This window comes from Solanum tuberosum, unplaced genomic scaffold (assembly GCF_000226075.1).
Source record: "Solanum tuberosum cultivar DM 1-3 516 R44 unplaced genomic scaffold, SolTub_3.0 scf00265, whole genome shotgun sequence".
Taxonomy (NCBI): domain Eukaryota; kingdom Viridiplantae; phylum Streptophyta; class Magnoliopsida; order Solanales; family Solanaceae; genus Solanum; species Solanum tuberosum.
Window position 1 is genome coordinate 1 of NW_006239189.1, and position 20,201 is coordinate 20,201.

At 30.8% G+C, this 20,201-nt stretch overlaps 3 protein-coding genes across 5 annotated transcripts; 2 read left to right on the forward strand and 1 right to left on the reverse strand.

Annotated features, from left to right (window-relative positions):
- The first annotated feature begins 3,594 nt into the window (after nucleotides 1-3,594).
- Nucleotides 3,595-6,595, forward strand: LOC102585414 (GDSL esterase/lipase At1g29670-like). Its single transcript, XM_006358002.2, has 5 exons — nucleotides 3,595-3,901; nucleotides 4,531-4,655; nucleotides 5,519-5,764; nucleotides 5,857-6,103; nucleotides 6,194-6,595. The coding sequence occupies exons 1-5, from the start codon at nucleotides 3,646-3,648 to the stop codon at nucleotides 6,460-6,462; spliced, it is 1,143 nt and encodes a 380-aa protein (XP_006358064.1). The 5' UTR covers nucleotides 3,595-3,645; the 3' UTR covers nucleotides 6,463-6,595.
- A 2,957-nt stretch (nucleotides 6,596-9,552) lies between these two features.
- On the forward strand, nucleotides 9,553-12,064 carry LOC102585753 (GDSL esterase/lipase At1g29670-like). Its single transcript, XM_006358003.2, has 5 exons — nucleotides 9,553-9,950; nucleotides 10,393-10,517; nucleotides 10,618-10,863; nucleotides 10,944-11,190; nucleotides 11,397-12,064. Exons 1-5 carry the CDS (start codon nucleotides 9,695-9,697, stop codon nucleotides 11,618-11,620), a joined length of 1,098 nt encoding a protein of 365 aa, XP_006358065.1. The 5' UTR covers nucleotides 9,553-9,694; the 3' UTR covers nucleotides 11,621-12,064.
- Nucleotides 12,065-12,871: 807 nt separating this feature from the next.
- On the reverse strand, nucleotides 12,872-19,836 carry LOC102586087 (floral homeotic protein AGAMOUS). Of its 3 annotated transcripts, none has more exons than XM_006358005.2 (9): nucleotides 19,745-19,836; nucleotides 19,302-19,539; nucleotides 15,687-15,768; nucleotides 14,219-14,280; nucleotides 14,015-14,114; nucleotides 13,770-13,811; nucleotides 13,609-13,650; nucleotides 13,257-13,441; nucleotides 12,872-13,150 (listed from the first exon to the last, which is right to left on the reverse strand). In XM_006358005.2, the coding sequence occupies exons 2-9, from the start codon at nucleotides 19,529-19,531 to the stop codon at nucleotides 13,147-13,149; spliced, it is 747 nt and encodes a 248-aa protein (XP_006358067.1). In that variant the 5' UTR covers nucleotides 19,532-19,539; nucleotides 19,745-19,836; the 3' UTR covers nucleotides 12,872-13,146. The 3 variants fall into 3 exon arrangements, with proteins under 3 accessions (XP_006358067.1, XP_006358066.1, XP_006358069.1); XM_006358004.2 differs by having other exon boundaries at nucleotides 13,609-13,653; XM_006358007.2 differs by lacking the exon at nucleotides 13,609-13,650.
- Nucleotides 19,837-20,201: the final 365 nt, after the last annotated feature.

Below are 20,201 nucleotides of genomic sequence, written 5' to 3' on the forward strand. Positions count from 1 at the left end.
TTTAATTTTAACGAAATTGAGTTAATTAAGGATAAAAGGTAATGTTAATTTGTTTTGATTCCTTATTTAGTGCTAATCATTAATTATCTATAATAATTTCAAATTAAATAACAGCCCACAAATTCAGTCTTTTAATTTATTGTTTTTTAATTCCGTTTAAAAAAAACAATTTTGTTTATTTATTATTATTTTTTACAGTTTTTTCCAATTAATAAAACATTTCTCTTTTTGGTGAATTTGTTAAAACCTGAAATTTTAAATGCTATAACTTGAAACTGAAACTCTACTGCTATAGCTCGAAAATAATACTATAATATATGTTATATATGAAATTTTCACTTAATAAAATTATCTTCTTATTCATAATTTCTTAATATGCCTGTAAAAAGATAAATGATCAACTAATACGAAACGAAAGAAATAATTATGATAACTTCCTAAATTAGTTTATACATGTCTTCTAATTTGCATACTTAATAGACGCACTTTTACTAATTCTCGCACTAAATCATAGTACGTTTTTGTACTGTTGAAGACCAACTGGGCAAAATATTTTTAGTATAATTATAGACTAAAGTCCTCACTACATAATCATGTAAAGTAGAAATTTATCCAAATAATACCCACCAATCTCTAAATATTTCTAGTTTTACTTGAACAAAACTGGGACATGACATCCACCTAAGATATATATAAGATAATAAATGGCAGTACAAGTTTTTGATAATAACCGTTTTAGATATTTTAAGGATCAAAATTACTTTTAAACCATTCGAAAAAGCTCATATATACCTTCTGTTTATTTTTTGTATCAAAATTACTCTTGTTATCTATGTTTTGAACCACAAATGTCCTTAAAACGTTATATTTGTCGTTGGAGCTGACATGTGAGCTATTTCGAATAGTTCAAGAGCAATTTCGAATAGTTCAAAGTACAATTTTGAGTCATTATTTTCATAACATGTGATTTATCTCTCCGTATTATGACAACTTGTGATTGTTTGTGCCAAGGAGATTTGTCATCATACTCGAATAATACAGATTTCACACACGATAAAGGCGTTCCCCATATGAGATCAGGTCCATCCTGGTTGTTCAAATATCAAATCAAGGCCCACCTATAAAAAGATGATTGTGACTTTGGCTTAAAAGTTTTTTTTATGAAGGTTTTAGACTCTGTTTGAATTGATTTATTTTAGGTGATTTTATGACGGCATAACTTTTAAGCATATTTGTAGTATTTGAATAAAGATAGGAAGAAAACGCTTTTAAACATCCACGTTTAAGTTAAAATAACAAAAATAAATAAAAAATTATAAGTTATAAGAGTCTGTTTGTATGAATTTATAAATTTTTATTTATAAGTTAGAAATTTTAACTTATGATTTCACCCCAGGTCGGGAATAATAAGATAGTTACTTCAACAGTCTACTCAGATATTTCATTACCAATACAAATAGAAAAGGAGAATGGATCCCCCTATTCTAGCTGCAAAGGGTTTAGAAGGTTTACCATTAATGAGGATGTAGTAGGAAACTGTTTTAATAGTATATAAATAGTTATATTTTCTACACATGAAGGGCAAAACCACACATTTTATTTCATTGAAGATTAAATGTAGGGGTGTACAAAATCGAACTGAAAACTGAACCAAATCGTAAATTGAGTCAAACCAAAAAAGAATCCAACTAGTGGTTGGTTTGACTTGGTTTGGTGTTAAAAAAACCCCCGACTATATTTGGGTTGGTTTGGTTTTAACTAAAAAAAATCAACCCGAGATCAAATCAACCTGACATTATATATATAATTTTAAAATTTCATTTTATACATAAAAAATATTTACTTTGATATTAATTTTTAAATATTTCTTATACTTTTTCTATAGTTTTTATCTTTTTAATGTATTATTTCAAGTTTAAAACTTAGAATTTTGAATGGTTCGATAAAGATTATAGTCCACAGATGTTGGTAATTATAATAAAACTTAAATCAAAATCAAATTAATACTAATGTGAAAAGAAAATCAATTTAACATTAAGAATGACAATAATATTGAATATTTGTTTTTTGGTTTTACATTGGTTTAGACAATTAAAATACATAATCTAATTTTAATTTCCTTTAATATTTAGTCATGTAACTAATACTTATTAAACTTTTTTTAGCATGATTTAGTACTTTTAAATTATGATCATTTTCGTTATGACTTGTTAATTTGCAATATTTGTTTTACGCGATTTCATTATTATTATTTTGAATATTTTAGTGTCATTAATCATATCATTATTTGTGTTATTTTCTTAAGAAACACCATAGATAGTTGTATTTTGGTAGGGTTGAAGAAATATTTGAAATACAAGTAAATTATATGTTTGTATGAATACTTTACCGGAAAAAACCCGAAAACCTGAAAAAATCAGAAAAAACCCGAGGTTGAAAAACTCGAGTTTTATTGGTTTGGTTTATAGATTTAAAAATCCGACACAAATAGTTTGGTTTGATATTTGAAAAATTCGAACCAACCCGACCATGCACACTCCTAATTAAATGTATATGATGGTCATATATCTCAATAACATACTTAGTGTAATTCCATAATGAAGATTAGGGGATAATAGTAACCTTTGGTGGTAGAAAAACTATTTTCAATTGACTCTCAATTAAAAAACAAATATATCAAAGCAGTTCAAAAAAAGAAATAGTAAAATAAATCAGCCCTTTGTGACATATGTCGAGTCATATATCACAAAGAATAAAAGCAAAAGTTATAAATTATAACTAATAAAGTTACTTGTCTAGTCGGGATGATTTGGAATCTTTTACAAGGAACAACATGATTATTATGCATGTGTACATGGTAATACAAGGTTTAGGGAAAGAACAGTTTATTCCCTGCTATGCGCTAATCCGGATTTAATTGAATCTTTAAGTTTTAAATAGGCCCTCGGCTAAAAAAAAGAAGAAGAAGAAATTGAAACATGACCCAATGATATAATGTGCCATAATAGCAAGTTGAGCCCTAGGTTCTAGATATATAGATGTACCTTCGGCTCAAAAGAAAAGAAAAAAATCAAAGCACATGGTCTAATACAAAGTGCAAGATATATTCAAAGCAAATGAAGCAATCGATAATAGTACACAATTACTAAATTAAAAGGAAGGAACTAATAGAACGTCAAATAGTTAAGATTTTGAGCTTTTGCCAAATACCAATCAGTTCAAACATTGAAATCTCCTACTATGAAATCAAAATCAAGTGTTTTATCGATTTCTTGCATATTTTAATTTTGATTTACACTTTCTTGATATTTACATGAAGGGACGTTGGTTTTAATTAAAATTTAAATGTCTGGCCAAAAAAAGGAAAGATGACAATATCTCCCTGTTGGTTATGCCCCCTACCCCCCACACATCAACTTACTAAAAACCAATTTTCATTAAGTCAAACTTGGATTATTAGTTCATTTGTGGTCCACCATAATTTGGCATGGTGCATCCTACATTTTTTAAATTTAATTTGTGTTAAAAGGAAATTATTTATATCCACTCTTATTTTCCCTATATATAGCTCCAATAGTTTTTGATTTTTATCATTCCTCTCCTTCTAACTTTAGCTACCTTTTAATTTATTCTATCTTTCTTCTAATGGCAAGTGGATTAAAATTATGGTTTGTGTTATTGACTACTATATTGATGATCAACTTTAGGCCATTTTTAGTAATGGTAAAGGGTGAACCACAAGTGCCTTGTTTGTTCATTTTGGGAGATTCTTTATTTGATAATGGAAATAATAATAATCTCATCACTACTGCAAAGGCTAATTATCCACCTTATGGAATTGATTTTCCTGATGGTCCTACTGGTAGATTCACCAATGGAAAAAATTCAGCAGATTTTCTTGGTTCTAACTTCTTATCCTCCTCCTTTTATTCTTTAATTTTATGCTTCTTTTATTATTTATTAGTAATATAATTGCTGCTAATTACCAGTGGCGGAGCCACCTTAACCTCCTTCGGCGGAAAATTATATTATTTATAATTGGTTAAAAGAATATTTACGTATATATAGTAGATGTTGAACCCCCATCGGCTACTTCGTGTGCCTATTTCTTCAGATTTTGAACCCCTTATTAAAAATTCTGGCTCCGCCACTGCTAATTACTATGGATATATAATACGGTACGTACGCATGAAAAATAGACGATTTTAATTATATCACCCTTCAATCTGAATTAGTCAATACATTGTTAACATTACATATATATATAAAACATTGCTCCGGTAGACGGTACATAATACGAATAAGAGAAACTCTCTTAGGTGTAGTAGCATTTTGTGGTAATACGGTACGTAAGACATAGTTTTATTGAATATCTAAATATGTTGACATTATTTTCATAGGGATAATTAATTAACAATATTTTAGTAATGGTACAAATATAACGTACTTTCATTTAATATTATAAATATTGTTTACAATGTGGTAGAGATTATATCGTACTGAATATATTTTTATTTCCTATATTTGCAGCTGAATTATTGGGTTTTGATAAGTTTATTGAGCCATTTTCCACAGTGAAGGGTGTGGATATATTTAGAGGTGTAAATTATGCATCTGGTGCAGCTGGAATTCGTGATGAGTCAGGAATACATTTGGTAAAATACCACCACATATTTTTCATGCATACTATATAACCATTTGAGATAATTATATTCAGAATTTACTAACTCAGTTAATTCAAATTTGCTCTACATATACGGCCATTAAAGGGGAAAGGTGCCACTCCTACCATGAGTTTCTTCGCAGGGCTCAATCGAGACCTCTACTTAATGGTGTAGGATAATAAGACTACGCACATGTCGAGTCCAGTCATTTTTTTTTTGTCAAACGTGGTCTAACAATATTCTAAATTTCATTCTCGTTTGAGTTTTCAAAGAACGTTTGACGTTGAAGTTAGAAAAAAATAAATATAATTTCGAAGTAAAAGTTGGATTTCTTGTTGTTGTGCAAATAGTAGGGCTTCGACCACAATTTTTACTTACAAAAAAGGTTCTACTAGTTTATTTAAATTGTGACATCAACCTGAAAATCGAAATTTCTTTATTTTCACGTCAAATCCACAAACACACATCATAAAAAAAATTTAATTTTGGTATTTACGTCGCTAAACACCCTATACTATAGGTAGTTTGGCAAAATAGACACCAAAAATTAATTATTTCTCATAGACTAGGCAAAGATTAGCCACTTAAAACAATATTTATCAAACTAATTAAGAAGAACTAAAGCCTAAATGACCATTTTTTTCCGATGAAAATGTTCTCTTATTACCACTTACAAATTAAATTTTTAAAAAATAGTATTTTCAAATGAGTTATGCGTAAAAATAAAGATCTCTCAAATAGAAATTCATGAATCCTTTTTTCTTCGCCTAATAATAATACACGCCCCGTGAGAACTTGACAAGAAAAAAAACTAAAAGGACTCATTTCATTTTGCCTGTTTATAATTTTGTTAGGGAGATAGAATCAGCTTGAACAGGCAATTGAGAAATCACAAAGTGACAATTTCCCACATGTCTACTCTACTTGGAAATAAAACCTTAACTATGGATTATCTAAGCAAATGTATATACATTGTTGGAATGGGCAACAATGACTACATCAACAACTACTTGATGCCTCAATTTTACCCATCAAGTCATTTGTACAAGCCAGAAAAATATGCTACAATCCTAATGCAACAATATTCAAAACAATTAAAGGTACGTACAAATCATGAATAAATCACTTCTTATTTAACATTTTTTATATATATATACACTCATTATAACTAACATGTTTCGATCCATTTTAGACATTGTATCGTTACGGAGCAAGAAAAGTTGCTGTTTTCGGTGTAGGTAGCTTAGGCTGTATTCCAGCAGAATTAGCTTCGTATGGAACAAAAGACACAATATGTGTCGATTTTATAAATAGTGCAGTTCAAAAATTCGCGGACAAGTTTAAACCAATGATCGATGATTTCAACAATAATTTACCCAACGCGAATTTCATCTACATCAATCTAACAAGCATTGCTATCGGAGATCCAGCACAAATCGGTATGTTTATTAAACATAACGTTACTTCAACATAAATTGAACTATACAGCTAGTGTAAAGAATTTTTTATACGTTATTATTTGGTTGTAGGTTTAACAAATTTAGCTGAGCCATGCTGTGAAATTTCGAGCGTCATAGCTAAAGGGCAATGTAGTAATGGAGGGGGTGCATGTAGTGACAGGGCATCACATTATTTTTGGGATGGTTTTCACCCAACAGAAATTCCAAATAAGGTCACTGCTATAAGAGCTTACACTGCTCTTCTACCCACTGATGCTTATCCTTTTGATATTAGCCACTTGGCAGCTAGTACATTAGCTCTAAATAAGTTGGGACAATCAGGGGTGGAGCTAATGTAGAGCTAAGAGCTTGTGTGTTCGATCAAACTTATTAACTTTTATGTGTAGCTTTGTCAAGCATTAAATAAATGTGTCTATTATATGTGATATTATTTAAGACATGAATGACAATATTTGAGTTGATCGATGTTGATTTCTAATGGTGCATAATTAAGTCTTTTGCAATTTTGACACATTAGCTTGAAGAAGTATCAAAAGTTCCTCTTGCGTGTTAGTGACGTTGGGTAGATATTACTATTTTTGAGTAGACTAGTACAAGTTACCTTTAATGCAATTATAATGAGTGCTAAATGGAGACCAATTAGACATCAAATCCAACCAAAAACCATTTAAGATTGGGTCTCTTTAACATGTGTTCGTGTCAAGTTATGATTTGATTTAATTTTGTGTGGTGTTGAATAAAGAAAAAAATGACAATATTTAGTTTGGTTTTATATTAATTAAAAAAATTTATTAAATTGAAATCGAATCAAACTGACATTTCACACTAGATATCACCTTTAGAAAAATAAATTTGTAAAATTTTCTTCAATACTTTTGTCATAGTTTTTATATTTGGCGTGTTATGTTAGGTTTGAGCTTATATTACCCATATATTTTCAAGAATTGTCCAATAAAAATACTCTAATATTTACGGTCCATGAGCTTGTATTATACGTATAGTAAAGAAAGAAATATCATGTTCTACCAAGCAATAGGAATATTGGAAGTAATTTTTGCACACGAATTGTCCTCCAAATGAACTGGTATTTAATTTTGGAGAAGTTACGTAAATCCCACTAGTTTAGGAGCTAATTAATTAAATACATTCTAGTTGGCAATATTACGTATCTTACCAGATTTTGGCTCCTCAAGATACATCCAGATACATATATATCAGATACATGAGGTCAAATTTAGGTGTAATTTGTTCTAGGTACATTGTATCCAAGTGGATTCGCATGTATTTGGGATACATGGCAAATCTCGCTTGCCTCTCTCCCATCTCGATCTCCACTCTCTCATGTATCTGGTATCCCAGATACATGCGAATCACTCCAGATACATGTATCTAGTGAGATTCACATGTATTTGAGATACATATGAATCTCGTTCGCCTCTTTCCTATTTTTATGTATTTGGTAGCATACATGTATCTAAGTGTAAGATACGTAGAAAAATCTTAATTAGTGGTATGATACGTAATATTTTAAAAATATAGAAGTAGATATGACATTGAAGTATGTCTAATTAGGTAGTTTTTCCTTTAAATTTTAGATGAGTGGAAGTAATTTTTGCACGATTGAACTTTTAGTTGATAAAAATTAAAGATCACCTGAATATACATATAATTGGTATTAAGAAAATTAAAAAAATTAAAAATTAAAAAAAATACATATAATTGGTATATACTAAATTATCAAATATAAGCTTTAATAAATTGTATTTCATATTTGATATTTTAATTTACGATATGGTGTTTAATTTTTTATTTTTTTAAATTTGATATTCAGATTCAATAAGCTACTTAAAAATTATCAAAATATTGCTACGACATATACCGAACTGCAAACGAACTTACAATTACTCATAGTTTAGATTATAACACAAATATAAGAATATAATAGTTTTAACTTATTTTATATTCAAATGTAATTCATGGTTTGTGAGGTTTGATTTTGTAATCCGTTACAAAGCAAAATATATGACATTTTTTTAATAAAGGATGAACAAAAATAATATAAAAAATCTATAAATTAAACAAATGTTTAGAGGAAAATATCTCATATACAAAAATAATTTTACAAGTTTAAATCAGTGTTTTTTACTATTCACGATCTAATAAGCAAATTCGAAATTAGTTTTCACGACCCAAAAAAATGGGAATTGCTAGTTCAAAAATTCAATCAATTCTAATTTCATATCCCGCCATACCTATCAACGCTCTCTTTATAAGCTTAGTCCACCTAACATCAAGGGTTCGTTTGATTGGAAAACAAAATTATTTTAAAACTAATTATCTTAAGATTAGTTATTCAGGATTATTATTTCACTCTAAATATGAAATAAAAATAATATTATAATCTTAAATAAAATAAGTTGTATTGCAATTTTTTCTCGATGAAATATAAAATAAATTTAATATAAAATTAATTTCAAAATTACTTGTTTTTTTCCCTCATACCAAACTAACCGTAAAATTATTAAATTGATATTGCTTTAATTTGGTAAATGACACAAAGTAATTTTTATCTTTGATAAATGACAAAAAATACTTTTATTGCGTATCTTACATGATTGTCTGGAATCTTTTTTTTTCTGATAAGTTAGGTGACCTAATTCTTATATTTTTGAGTCCTCAAATTTAAGTTCATTAACTTTGAGATTTAAAAAAAAATCACTTAAAATAAAGTTTTTCAGTAAACTACTTTATAATATAATTTACTAGTTTTTTATGTGAGTTTGTCGTATTTTTGCATTTTTAAAATAGTAATAAAATTTGTGTATTACATGTGGGACTATGTTGTTGACGACGTTAAAATACAAGTACAATCACAGTTCCTTATCACTTTTCTTCGGGAGCGTTGAGTTTCAATTATGACAGACAGCAACCGGCGATTGTGACGTTCGTGTCCGCCGGCAAGATGAGGATCTCCGGCTATCCACCGTTGTCGGTGATTATATGGTAAGAACCTTCAACTTCCTCTTGCTTTCTTCTAGATTCGTATACTGGTTATTTTTGAGTCCTGCTCTATGTCAAAAAATCAATTTACTCATATTTGGTTGGTCAAAATAATATTTTAGAAAAATAAGTTTCTTTTATATGGCCAAAATAATTTTTCTAATTAGAGTAAAAGAAATAATTTCTTAAGTAATAATTCAAGTTCATTATCTCTTTCCTGCCCATCCAGTATCTCCAATACCCAATCCTTTGGCCATCCCACCTCCGAACCCTCACTCCCCACTCAATTCTATTCACATGAGAAGTTTTTTGTTAAATTATATATAAATACTTTTGAGATAGTAATTTTTTACTTACAACTATTTTACTTTTTGAAATTTAACTCGAAAAAAAAAAAGGAAGAGAAAAAGCATTTCAGGGCTAAATGCCCCCTAAATATGTTTCATTTTCCAAATGCTGGTTATGCCTTTGGCCCACATCCAGCTACTAAAAAAAATTGCATCAGATCTTTTTGATTGAAGAAATTTCTTTATCACTGATAGTTTTGATTTTAACTATTCTTTTCCTTTAATGGCTAATAGTGGCTTCATTGTATGGTTTGCGAAGGTGATTACATTGCTAATTTGTATGAATTTAAAACCCTTGTTGGTTAAAGGTGAACAACAGGTGCCCTGTTTGTTCGTTATGGGTGATTCTTTATTTGATAATGGAAATAACAATAATCTCCTCACTGCTGCAAAGGCGAATTATCCACCTTATGGAATTGATTTTCCTGATGGTCCTACTGGTAGATTCACCAATGGCCGGAATGTAGCAGATTTCCTTGGTTTGTCCTAACTTCTTCTTCTTGTTGTTTATTCTCTCTTTTTCTAATGTGGTCCCTTAATAAGGGTATGTTCGGTACGAAGGAAAATGAGAATCAAGTATAGGAGGTGGCGGTGGAGGTAGAGAGGTAGAGGATGTCTGGTAGTGAATATGGGGGCTATGTGAGTTGGGACGAAGATGAGGTGTGTTGAAAGTTGGGGATGATACAGATTAATGTGAAATGCCGCTTGTGGAACTTGTTTTTCCTATTTCTGTTAACTAAGTCATTTTTATCATTTTCTGAACTAACTTATTTTTCTAGAAAAAATGTTTCTGTTTTCATAGTAATGCTTTAACTTAAGCAACTCTTTAGTGATATACAAACAACATACTTTAATTGAATATTTCTAAACTACTACTTATGATTTGGTGGATCCTAACTGAATGTATTCCTATATTTGCAGCTGAACTGTTGGGTTTCGATAAGTATATTGAGCCATTCGCTACTGTGAAGGGTGTGGATATGTTTAGGGGAGTGAACTATGCATCTGGTGCGGCTGGAATTCTTGACGAAACAGCAATTCATGTGGTAATCGTACATTTCATCATGTCCCTCGTCTAGGACGAGCATTTTTTTTGTGTTTAGATTAATGACAATAAAAAGACTTCTACCGTTTCTCATTGTTCAGGGAGATAGAATCAGCTTGAATAGGCAATTGCGAAATCACAACGTGACAATTTCTCGCATGTCTACTCTGCTTGGAAACAAGACCTTAACTAAGGAGTATCTAAGCAAATGTATATACATTGTTGGAATGGGTAACAATGATTATATCAATAACTATTTGCTGCCTCAGTTGTACTCGTCGAGCCATATGTACAATCCAGAACAGTTTGCTTCAATCCTAATTCAGCAATACTCAGAACAATTAAAGGTACAAATGAAGTTTCCGTTAATCAATTCCTCTAATTTAGTTTTCTTGTTTACAGATTACTTACTAACTTTACTCCACAGACTTTGTACCTTTACGGAGCAAGAAAAGTTGTTGTCTTCGGTCTAGGAGGCATAGGCTGTGTTCCATCAGAACTCGATTTGTATGGGACAGGGGACTCTGTCTGCATCAACTCTATAGATAGTGCAGTTCGAAAATTCTCTGACAAGCTTGAACCTATGATCGATGATCTCAACAGTAGTTTGCCCAACGCAAAGTTCAGCTACATAAATTCTACAAGCATTGCAGTACCAGATCCTTCATCCATCGGTATGTTAAAACATTTCACAACCAGAGTTGAATTAAGGATCTAGAGTTAGTTGATTCAGAGTGACTCTGACTCTTTGATCATGCTGTTATATGTACATAGAACAACTCTTCCTAGATTTGGCTCTCATCGTACACTTGTATATAGAATGTTATTTGTGGTGAATATAATCATCGTGCCCTCATATTTAGCTAAATTTTGATTGCAGGTATAACAAAACTACGTGAGCCCTGCTGCGAAATTTCGGGCACTATAGGTGAAGGGCAGTGCAAACATGGAGGAGGTGTATGCAGTGATAGAGCAGCACATTATTTTTGGGATGGTTTTCACCCCTCAGAAGCTCCAAATAAGGTCACTGCTGAAAGAGCTTACACTGCTCTTCTATCCACTGATGTCTATCCTTTTGACATTAGTCAGTTGGCTCAGCTCTAAATAATATAGACTTTAGGGCTTGTTTAGTTAGGGATCAAGTTATCCAGGGATTAGTCATCCCACCATCAACGCGGGATAAAAGTAACACTACATTCCCAGATCCTGTGATTTTATCCCTATCAAACATGGGATAAATTCATCCTAAAACTAATCCCAGGATTAGGCATGTATAACTTATCCCAATCCTTAGATAAACACTATTCTGCTACCTCATTTTGTATAAATGTAATTGATCCTTCAAATATGAGTCAAAATGATTAATTAGAGCTTAAACTTGATGCTAGTATGCTTAGGCTAAATCTAGCTATTGGTTACTTGTATGTCTTAGACAAGATCTCTTAGGAGTATTAACTCCACTGTATGCGCTCTTTTTGTGTCCGGAGGTTAGGTTGCCATGTCCCCCTCTGGCTCTGTAATTTTTGTTAATCTTATTAACATGGTGTTTTAAAAAAAAAAAGAGCTTAAACTTGATTGCTTTGCACATAACTTGTGAGTTCTATATATTGTTTGCAGTAAAATTGTCTTGGATGAAGGATACCTGATACCATCTGCTATTGATTTTATTTAAATTTTGATGAAGGACACTAGTTCCAATATTTCGCAACTAAACGCTAGTTCCTCATGTTTATGGCATATTTGTCTGTTTTAACAAGACTAATTTTGGACCTCTTGTTAATATTTAACTAGCGCTTGACATGTAATTGAGGGATATATAGTCATTTTTTTAAGGCGGAAACAATATTTGGACAAAAGTATTTTGAGCTAACCACGGAAAACTCCAACACAGGGTGCTGGAGATGGAAGCTTTGACAAGTGAAAGTCCAGTACAATGTGCTGAAATTCAAATATAAATTCTGGAGTTTTGGACAACTGTGCAGTTCAAAATTGTGTAGTCGTGGCCCTTAAGTGAAGATATCCCAAACATTTGTTCAAAGAAGATTTCCATATAGCTGATTCTCAAAGAGTATGAATTTATCATGTAAGACGAAATAATTTATCAATCAATTTGGGTCCTTTGATGGATTTTATTGATGTGGATGATATTAACGTAGACACGTTCACCAAAAATATATGAAATTAACAATCAACTAATATGGTTAGAAGATTGGAACGGACTAAAAAGGAAAGAGTGTCACATAAAATGAGAAAGAAGGAGAGGAAGTATGTATTATATGAAGTTGAATGCAAAAAAATGTAATAATTAAAGGAAAGTGAAGAGATCCAAATTAGCACAAAATAAAAGCAACATAATTGGACAGAAAAACAGTTATGAACTTAATATAACAAGCATAATTCTTCATAGTTTACTGCCTGAAAAGGAAGTACACCAAGCAAAAAAATACATGCCCACTTAATTAACATACAATATTCAAGAGTCTTAGCTCATGCAACAAGTAATTAATATAATATGGTATACATACTTAAGTTGATCATCTTCAGTTCCAATAGTCTTCAAGCTTAATAGTAGTCTTCTTTTGTGGATTATATGTAGATCACATCAGAAAGAAGACCATCTCTCAAGCACATTAGCTGTTCAACAAAAAGAAAAAAGAAGAAGATACCTTTAGTACCGTTTCATTTTATGTCTTAGTTTGACTGAGCACGATGTTTATATAAAAAAAAGAGTAAAACTCACACTAGTTGAATAGGGGGTTGGTCTTGTCTAGGGTAATGGTTGTTGGTTTGCAATCCATTAACTTGTAGATAGTTTCGAGTATCGAATTGCTGAGGTGGAGGCACAAGCTCATGATAGCTTGATGAACTCCCTGGCATCAAGTTCATCTGCTGATGCTGATGCTGAGCTCTCTCAGTTTCAGCAATCTGTTTAATTTTATTCACAAAAACAAAACCAATGAGTTTCTGCAGAATAAATTAGTACGTAAATGAATTGATTGATTATTGAGTGCAAGTATGTAATAGACGACTATGGGTAGTTCAGATGCACTTAAAGTCAACTACAATAGTACTAAATAGAGAAACAAATGGACCTTTGCTCTCAGGTACTGATTGTTGTTGTGTAAATCAACTTCCTGCTGGTGTCCATTATGTTACAATTTTGGCATGAAAATAGAAAACATTATATGACCGAAAATGGATCGATTAACTTGAAATGAAAATTAACTAGATGAAAGATTGTACTATGACTTACCCTCTTCTGCATATACTCAATTTCAGCAAACAACAGCTCATTCTGTAGTTTGAGATCAGTCAAATGTTAGAAACTAGAAATTGTAATTTTCATCAAAACAATAGCAACGTCTCAGTCCCAAATAAGTTGGGGTTTGCTATATGAATTATATCATTTGTTCATTTAAGCTCATTTCATACCATCAGAATAGTTAGTAGAAAATTGAAAATTTCATCAGAAAACAGCAATGTTACTAATTTAAGTACCTTTTTGGATCGGATTTTGCTAATCCCTTTTTCAATTTTTTGTTCCAGACTCTTCAGTTCTTTGCTGTTCATTGAACCAAGAGATTCACCCAGCATGTTCCTGAACCAATGCAGTTAAGGTTAAACTGAAAACAATATGTGTATAGTACAAAAAGAACACATGGAATTGTTAAAGGAAAAGATAAAGAACACTAAAAACTTCACCTGTTTTGGTTCTGCAGATTTCCAATTTGTGCACGCAGTTTGGAGGCTTCTTGCTGGTAATACTGCGATTGATTGAACAACATTTTTACAGTTACCATAAGAGCCAACTTGTAATGTATGCCACATATTGTTAAAAAAAAGACCTATGTATGTGCAATGACAAATTTAATACGATTTTCCACCAAGGTGTGTTAATGTGATTTTCGGCAAAGGGGATTCAGATGAACCCTCTTTAGCCTCTCAAACTATACTCCTCGAAGGTGATGGTGTTTGGCGAGACCCCTACCACGTCCATAAAAACTTCAAACTAAAGGATACAAGTATTGGAGGGGGACTTTAAAATATATAGTTTATTCAGTGAAACACATCAGAAGCCAGGTACCATTTTGTTACAAAAGTTTCTGCAAATATGACAAGTAAAATAGGATTGGAGTGAGTAAAGATGAGAAAAGGGAAGTCCATTACTCCCTCCATATATTCCACTTTGCTTGACACGGTTTTCTTATTAGTTTGTTTATAAAAGAATGGCACGCTTTCAAAAAAATTTTTAATGAAAAACTTTCGTAGTCACATAAATGATATTCGTATATAAGATCACTAAGTTTAAAAAAATTAAAATCATACAAATCATGATTATAAATTAGCCGCGAGCAATCAGAATGAGGCCTATTATGACACATATCAGCAACTTCCGATGGGGGTTAGGGGTCCATTCCAACTGGACAAGAGACAAATGCCTTCTATAAGGTTAAAATATGACGAGGCAAACTTTTTTGTTAGTTGGCCAGTTAGGTTGTTCTTTTGACGAGGGTTGGACGGTTTAAGATAGCTTCTTTTGCCCTCTTATTTGAAGGATAAATTTATATCCTTGTGTTATATTCGGAGGTAAGGCCAAGCCCCTCTCTTGTATTCATATTCCGGTATATAACACCCCAGACATGGGAAAATTTATAATTAAAAAAATTACTCTTCCAATTTCTTTGGCAGAAAAATTACGAATAAGGTTTGTGAAAATTGTTTTCAACTAGTGTTTGTAATAATTTGGCAAGACTTGAAAACCTATGCATCCCTAATGTTATTTCTACTACTCTCCTAGTCCTTACTAACACAAAATAGTTGGAATTTCGAGAGTCAATCAAGTTTATTTTTTATCAAAATTTCTCAATGTTTATTCCTTTTAAGTATTATAAGTAGTTAATTATTGTGATCTGTAGTACTTTTTACATATTTTAAAATATTTATATGTCGAAATTCACCATCAAAGTTTGTAAGTTTAAATCATGAAACTCCAATTAAGCCCCATAAACTGAGACAAAGAGAGTAGTAAACTTTTTTCAAGTTTTATAGTAGTATAATAGTTGCCGATATTAGTATTGGTCCTTTATTACAAAAGAAGAAGAATATTTCAACGATATATCCAGAGTAATTCCACGAAAAAGAAGAATATTTCCGGTGTATGAAATTATACCTGAGCATTGGCCTCGGATACTGAACCAGTGTTTGAGGAATCTGAGCATGCTTTCTTGTACCTCTCGATTGTTGCTTTCACACTAGACCATGAATATATATATATATGTTAGATTGATAGCTTCTTTTCAATCATAAAAACTAGTCTATTGACAGACATAATCACATACTATTTCCAATATTTATTATTACATAAAATTAGATGGTCATTGACGAGAGGGAGTTGCTCGGATGGTAAGCACCCCTCACTTCCAACCCGAATGTTGCAAGTTCGAGTCGCCAAGGGAGTAAAAAGGGGTGGGAAAAAAAAGATGGTCATAATTAAGATGTCCATAAGATGACTAAATCTTTCATGGCTATCAAATCAAAATCAAGATTTAAGAGAGGACAGATGAAACTCCCTAACATGAAAGACAAGAAAATCTGGATTTTTCTGTGCTACTAAGAAATAAGGATGTATACATCTTAATTATTCATTTATTCCTTTTGAATTGTTGAGATTAAGGAAGATAATTATATTTGATTTCTCCATTTTCTCTCTTCATAACTTCTAATACTGCTTTTGTTTTCCCTAAAATTTAAAAAAGAGTAAATCTATATATCTTTTTCCCATTCACTTGTTTTTTCTACAAATATCAATTATTTTGAAAACACATGACAAACCAACGAATTAAACGTTGCTAATTAAATTTCAATTTCCAACTTATTCTTCACTTCTTAAGTTTGTTTCGTCTAACCACTAAAAATTATGATGGAGTGGTAAACACTCATTCTATCCTTTTCAATTTTGATCGGTCCGATAAACAAAGTCGTCTTTGATAAGAGAGTATTGTTTCTCCTCCCAAATTAGAATTTCTGACACGAATTTGAATATACTCGGCCTCAAAATAGATACCAAACATCAATTTGTAAATCCCCTAAAAAAATTTAAGAAAAAATGTCCTATTCACTTTGAAAATAATTTTTTTTTACAAAAAAAAAAAAAAAAAAAAAAAAAAAAAAAAAAAAAAAAAAAAAAAAAAAAAAAAAAAAAACACTTCCCTTTTTTTTCAAAAGGTAAAGAAAATCCAAATACTTAGTATTTATTTCTTGCTAATTTAGGCCAACACGCAAAGTTAAAAAAAAAAAACAAAAAAAAAGTATTGTTTTGAGTCAGAAACTCAATGTGTCCACTCAAACATGACATTTGATACAATATTTTCTAGTATATCAATTTTTAGACCTAAGACTGAAACAAAATAAATATAAAAACCAAACACTGAGGGAATGACTCACATTTCCTACTCTGCTATACTACCTTAATTTCCTCGAGCTACTGATTGGCTGCTCTCTGCCAACCTGGCACAATTTCCCACAACATGATTGGTCCAATCTTTCAACGGTTCAGATTATTGCCACGTCATAATTATAATTTATTCCTTGGGTAATACCCATCAACTATAGTTTTTTACCCACCTAGGGTTTTGTTTCAATCTTATTGTAAGGTAAAGTGAATAGTTTGATAGAGTCTTGTCTGTCTCATATTTCAGCAGAATTCTCTCATTGGCTCACAATTAAAACTTGTACGGTCACCCTATCTCTCATCCCTATCATACATTACTTTCAGAGGCTGAGCAATATTAGGAGTTTGAGGATTCTAAATCTATTGAGTTGTCAATCCGTTTTGTTAGGGATTCACAAGTTATGTACTTAATTTTTTAGTAAAAATATATAGTCTACGGAAAAGCTATTGGGTTCGTCCGAAGTCTAAACCCACGAACCCCCACCTAGCTCCGCCCCTGATTACTATTTCACTCGTTTTGATTTGTTTGTCTGGTTTTAACTTGATATACCGTTTAAAAAATAAATAGAAAATGACTTTTAAAAATCTCGGGTCTTAAGTTAAAATAATGTCAAATGTACCAAAAATATTGTTTAATCTTGTAATTTTAAACACATACAGTACTAGAAAACAAGGAATTAGCTATGAACAGTTAATTTCATTTAGCTACAGATAAACGACGGTTTGTAAGAAGAATCAATCAACTAGAAGCTTTTTAACGTCAATTAGATGAAGATTACCCATAAATTTCATGTTTTCTAGTAGTGGTGATGTGCACGAAAGTTGAAATTAAAGAGTTATTAGAAAAGAATAGAGAATTTTTTTTAAACAGACTAAAAACAAAGTACAACAAACAAATTGAAATATAGGCAGTAACTTTTTGTTTTTTTTCAAAAAAAAAAAAAAAAAAAGTTACGTAAATATATCTATGCACAAGATCCGCTTGGAGTATTTGATATAACATAGCTAATAAGTGTACCCTAGTTTGAGTAAAAAATATTTGATTGGTTTACAATTTCTCTTTTCTTACAACTTCTGTTTCTTTGCTGTTTAAGTTCAAACATCTACAGAACCTTTGTGAAAGCATTAAACTGAGATATCTCAAACAAAAAAAAAATTAATTTTGTGTGTGAGTTTTCACCATTAGAGTTGGAAATTAAAAGAGAAATCAAAGAAGGGAAATAAAACCATTCCTTTAATTTACTATAATGTGTCTTTTCTCATCAAATTTGTCAACAAGTGTAAAATCTTGTATGACGTGACCAAAGATTCTTGTAACTGAGAAAAAAAAAAACTTATACCAACCACTCTCACATTTAACAATTTTTTGTAAAAAAATAAAAAGGTAGAGTGTTGATGACCCCATTACCTAAATGGTGTAAAACATTTCAACAAATAGCAAGTGAAGAAGAATGTCAACTTTTGTCTATAATTGAATCTTTTTGAACTCTGATTGGTTAATTTTTCTACCATATCTGATATTTTGATTATCAGAAAGGCAAATATAAATTAAGAAGCAAAAAAAAAAATAGTCATAATATTTCTAGCAAAAAATAAGTTTAAAAAACCCTAATTAGGGCAAGTTTGACTCATGACAAAAAAGAGTACTTCTTTCACTGATATTATTAGTAGTGAATGAAGTACAAAACCCTAATCTTGATTTTGATTGGTTGTGTAACAATACATGTCATATTAATCTCATCACAAAACAAGAATTAAGGAATTTTTTTTTGTTGTAGCCAATTAAAATTTGACACCTTTTTTTCCTTCATTTTGTGTGTGTGTGTGTTTTTTTTTTATGAGCAACGGAGGAAGAAAGTATATGCTGATCTAAGAGTTCTGATGAGAGTACTTTCTCAAAATTTCCACTTATTTTCTTACAACAAACAGATCTATACATCTTACATGTCTATCAACAAAATGGGATCATAAAAAAAAAAAAACTACCCTCAAATAGACCAAAATTGTAACAAAAATATTTACACAAAAAAGAAAGGAAAGTCAATCTTTGCTCAAAAGTCTTTTAAAAAAAACTTCACAACTATATATATATGATCAAGTAGTTAAGTTTAGATCTCCCTAAACATTTATATATCATCATAAGATGTATAAAAGATTCAAACTTTCCAAAAATAAATCAAAATTCCCTTTAAAGAATGACAAAAAACATTGAAAAACAAGAAGGACCCTTCTTCACCTTCAAATATAAAAACTTGTCATGATTTAATTTTAAAAAATGTACTATAGTATTAATTACTTAATCATAAAGATTAGAACTTTATGAAATTTAATTACCTGTTGTTGGCATACTCATAGAGTCTGCCTCTGCTTGAGAAGACAACCAAAGCAACCTCAGCATCACAGAGCACAGACAATTCATAAGCCTTTTTTAGCAAACCATTGCGCCTCTTGCAGAATGTCACTTGTCGATTCGTCGTGTTTTCGATCCGTTTGATCTCAATTTTCCCCCTTCCTAGTTTCCTTTGTGGTGAGATCTCTCTTGTTAGATCACTTTGGAAGTCCATTCCTTCACCTACATCACAAAAAAAAAAAAAATGTCACAAAAACACAATCTTGATCAAGATTTGAGCTTTTTGTTCTACATAGACAAAAAGATAAAGAATTTGGATTAAAATCCCTAACCCCATATGATATTTAGCTATATTAATTCAAGAAATGGTTTTAAAATTGATAGATAAAACAAAGGGAATTTGAATATTTTTGAGTTGATGACTAACCTTGTAAGGAAAGGAAAGAGAAGATTTAAGTTTTTGGTTGCAAATTAGTATATAATATGAAGAGGATTTTGTAGATGCAGAAAATGGAAGAGACTTTGGACTAAGGGATAGGTATTTATAAAGTAAAAGAGTGTTTACTTTTATTTATTAAGTATGTTATGTTACTACTACTACTTATCTAACTAAGATTTTTCATTGTCTGTTTATTCCTATGCTAATTTTATATTAGACACTCAAAATTTTATTGCTTTTTTTCTATTTGTTATCTTGAGTTGAACAAGCACTATATAGAAGGATGGTTAAATAGGGAATTATCTAATGAGAGATGATCACTCATTTCTTGGCCATTCATTTTTCTTCATCTCTGGTTTAAGTTTCTAATTTAGGTCATTAGTTTGTAAACATTTGTTTTTTATTCATAAGAGAATTTTGGGTGAGGGGTAGGGGGGATGGGTGG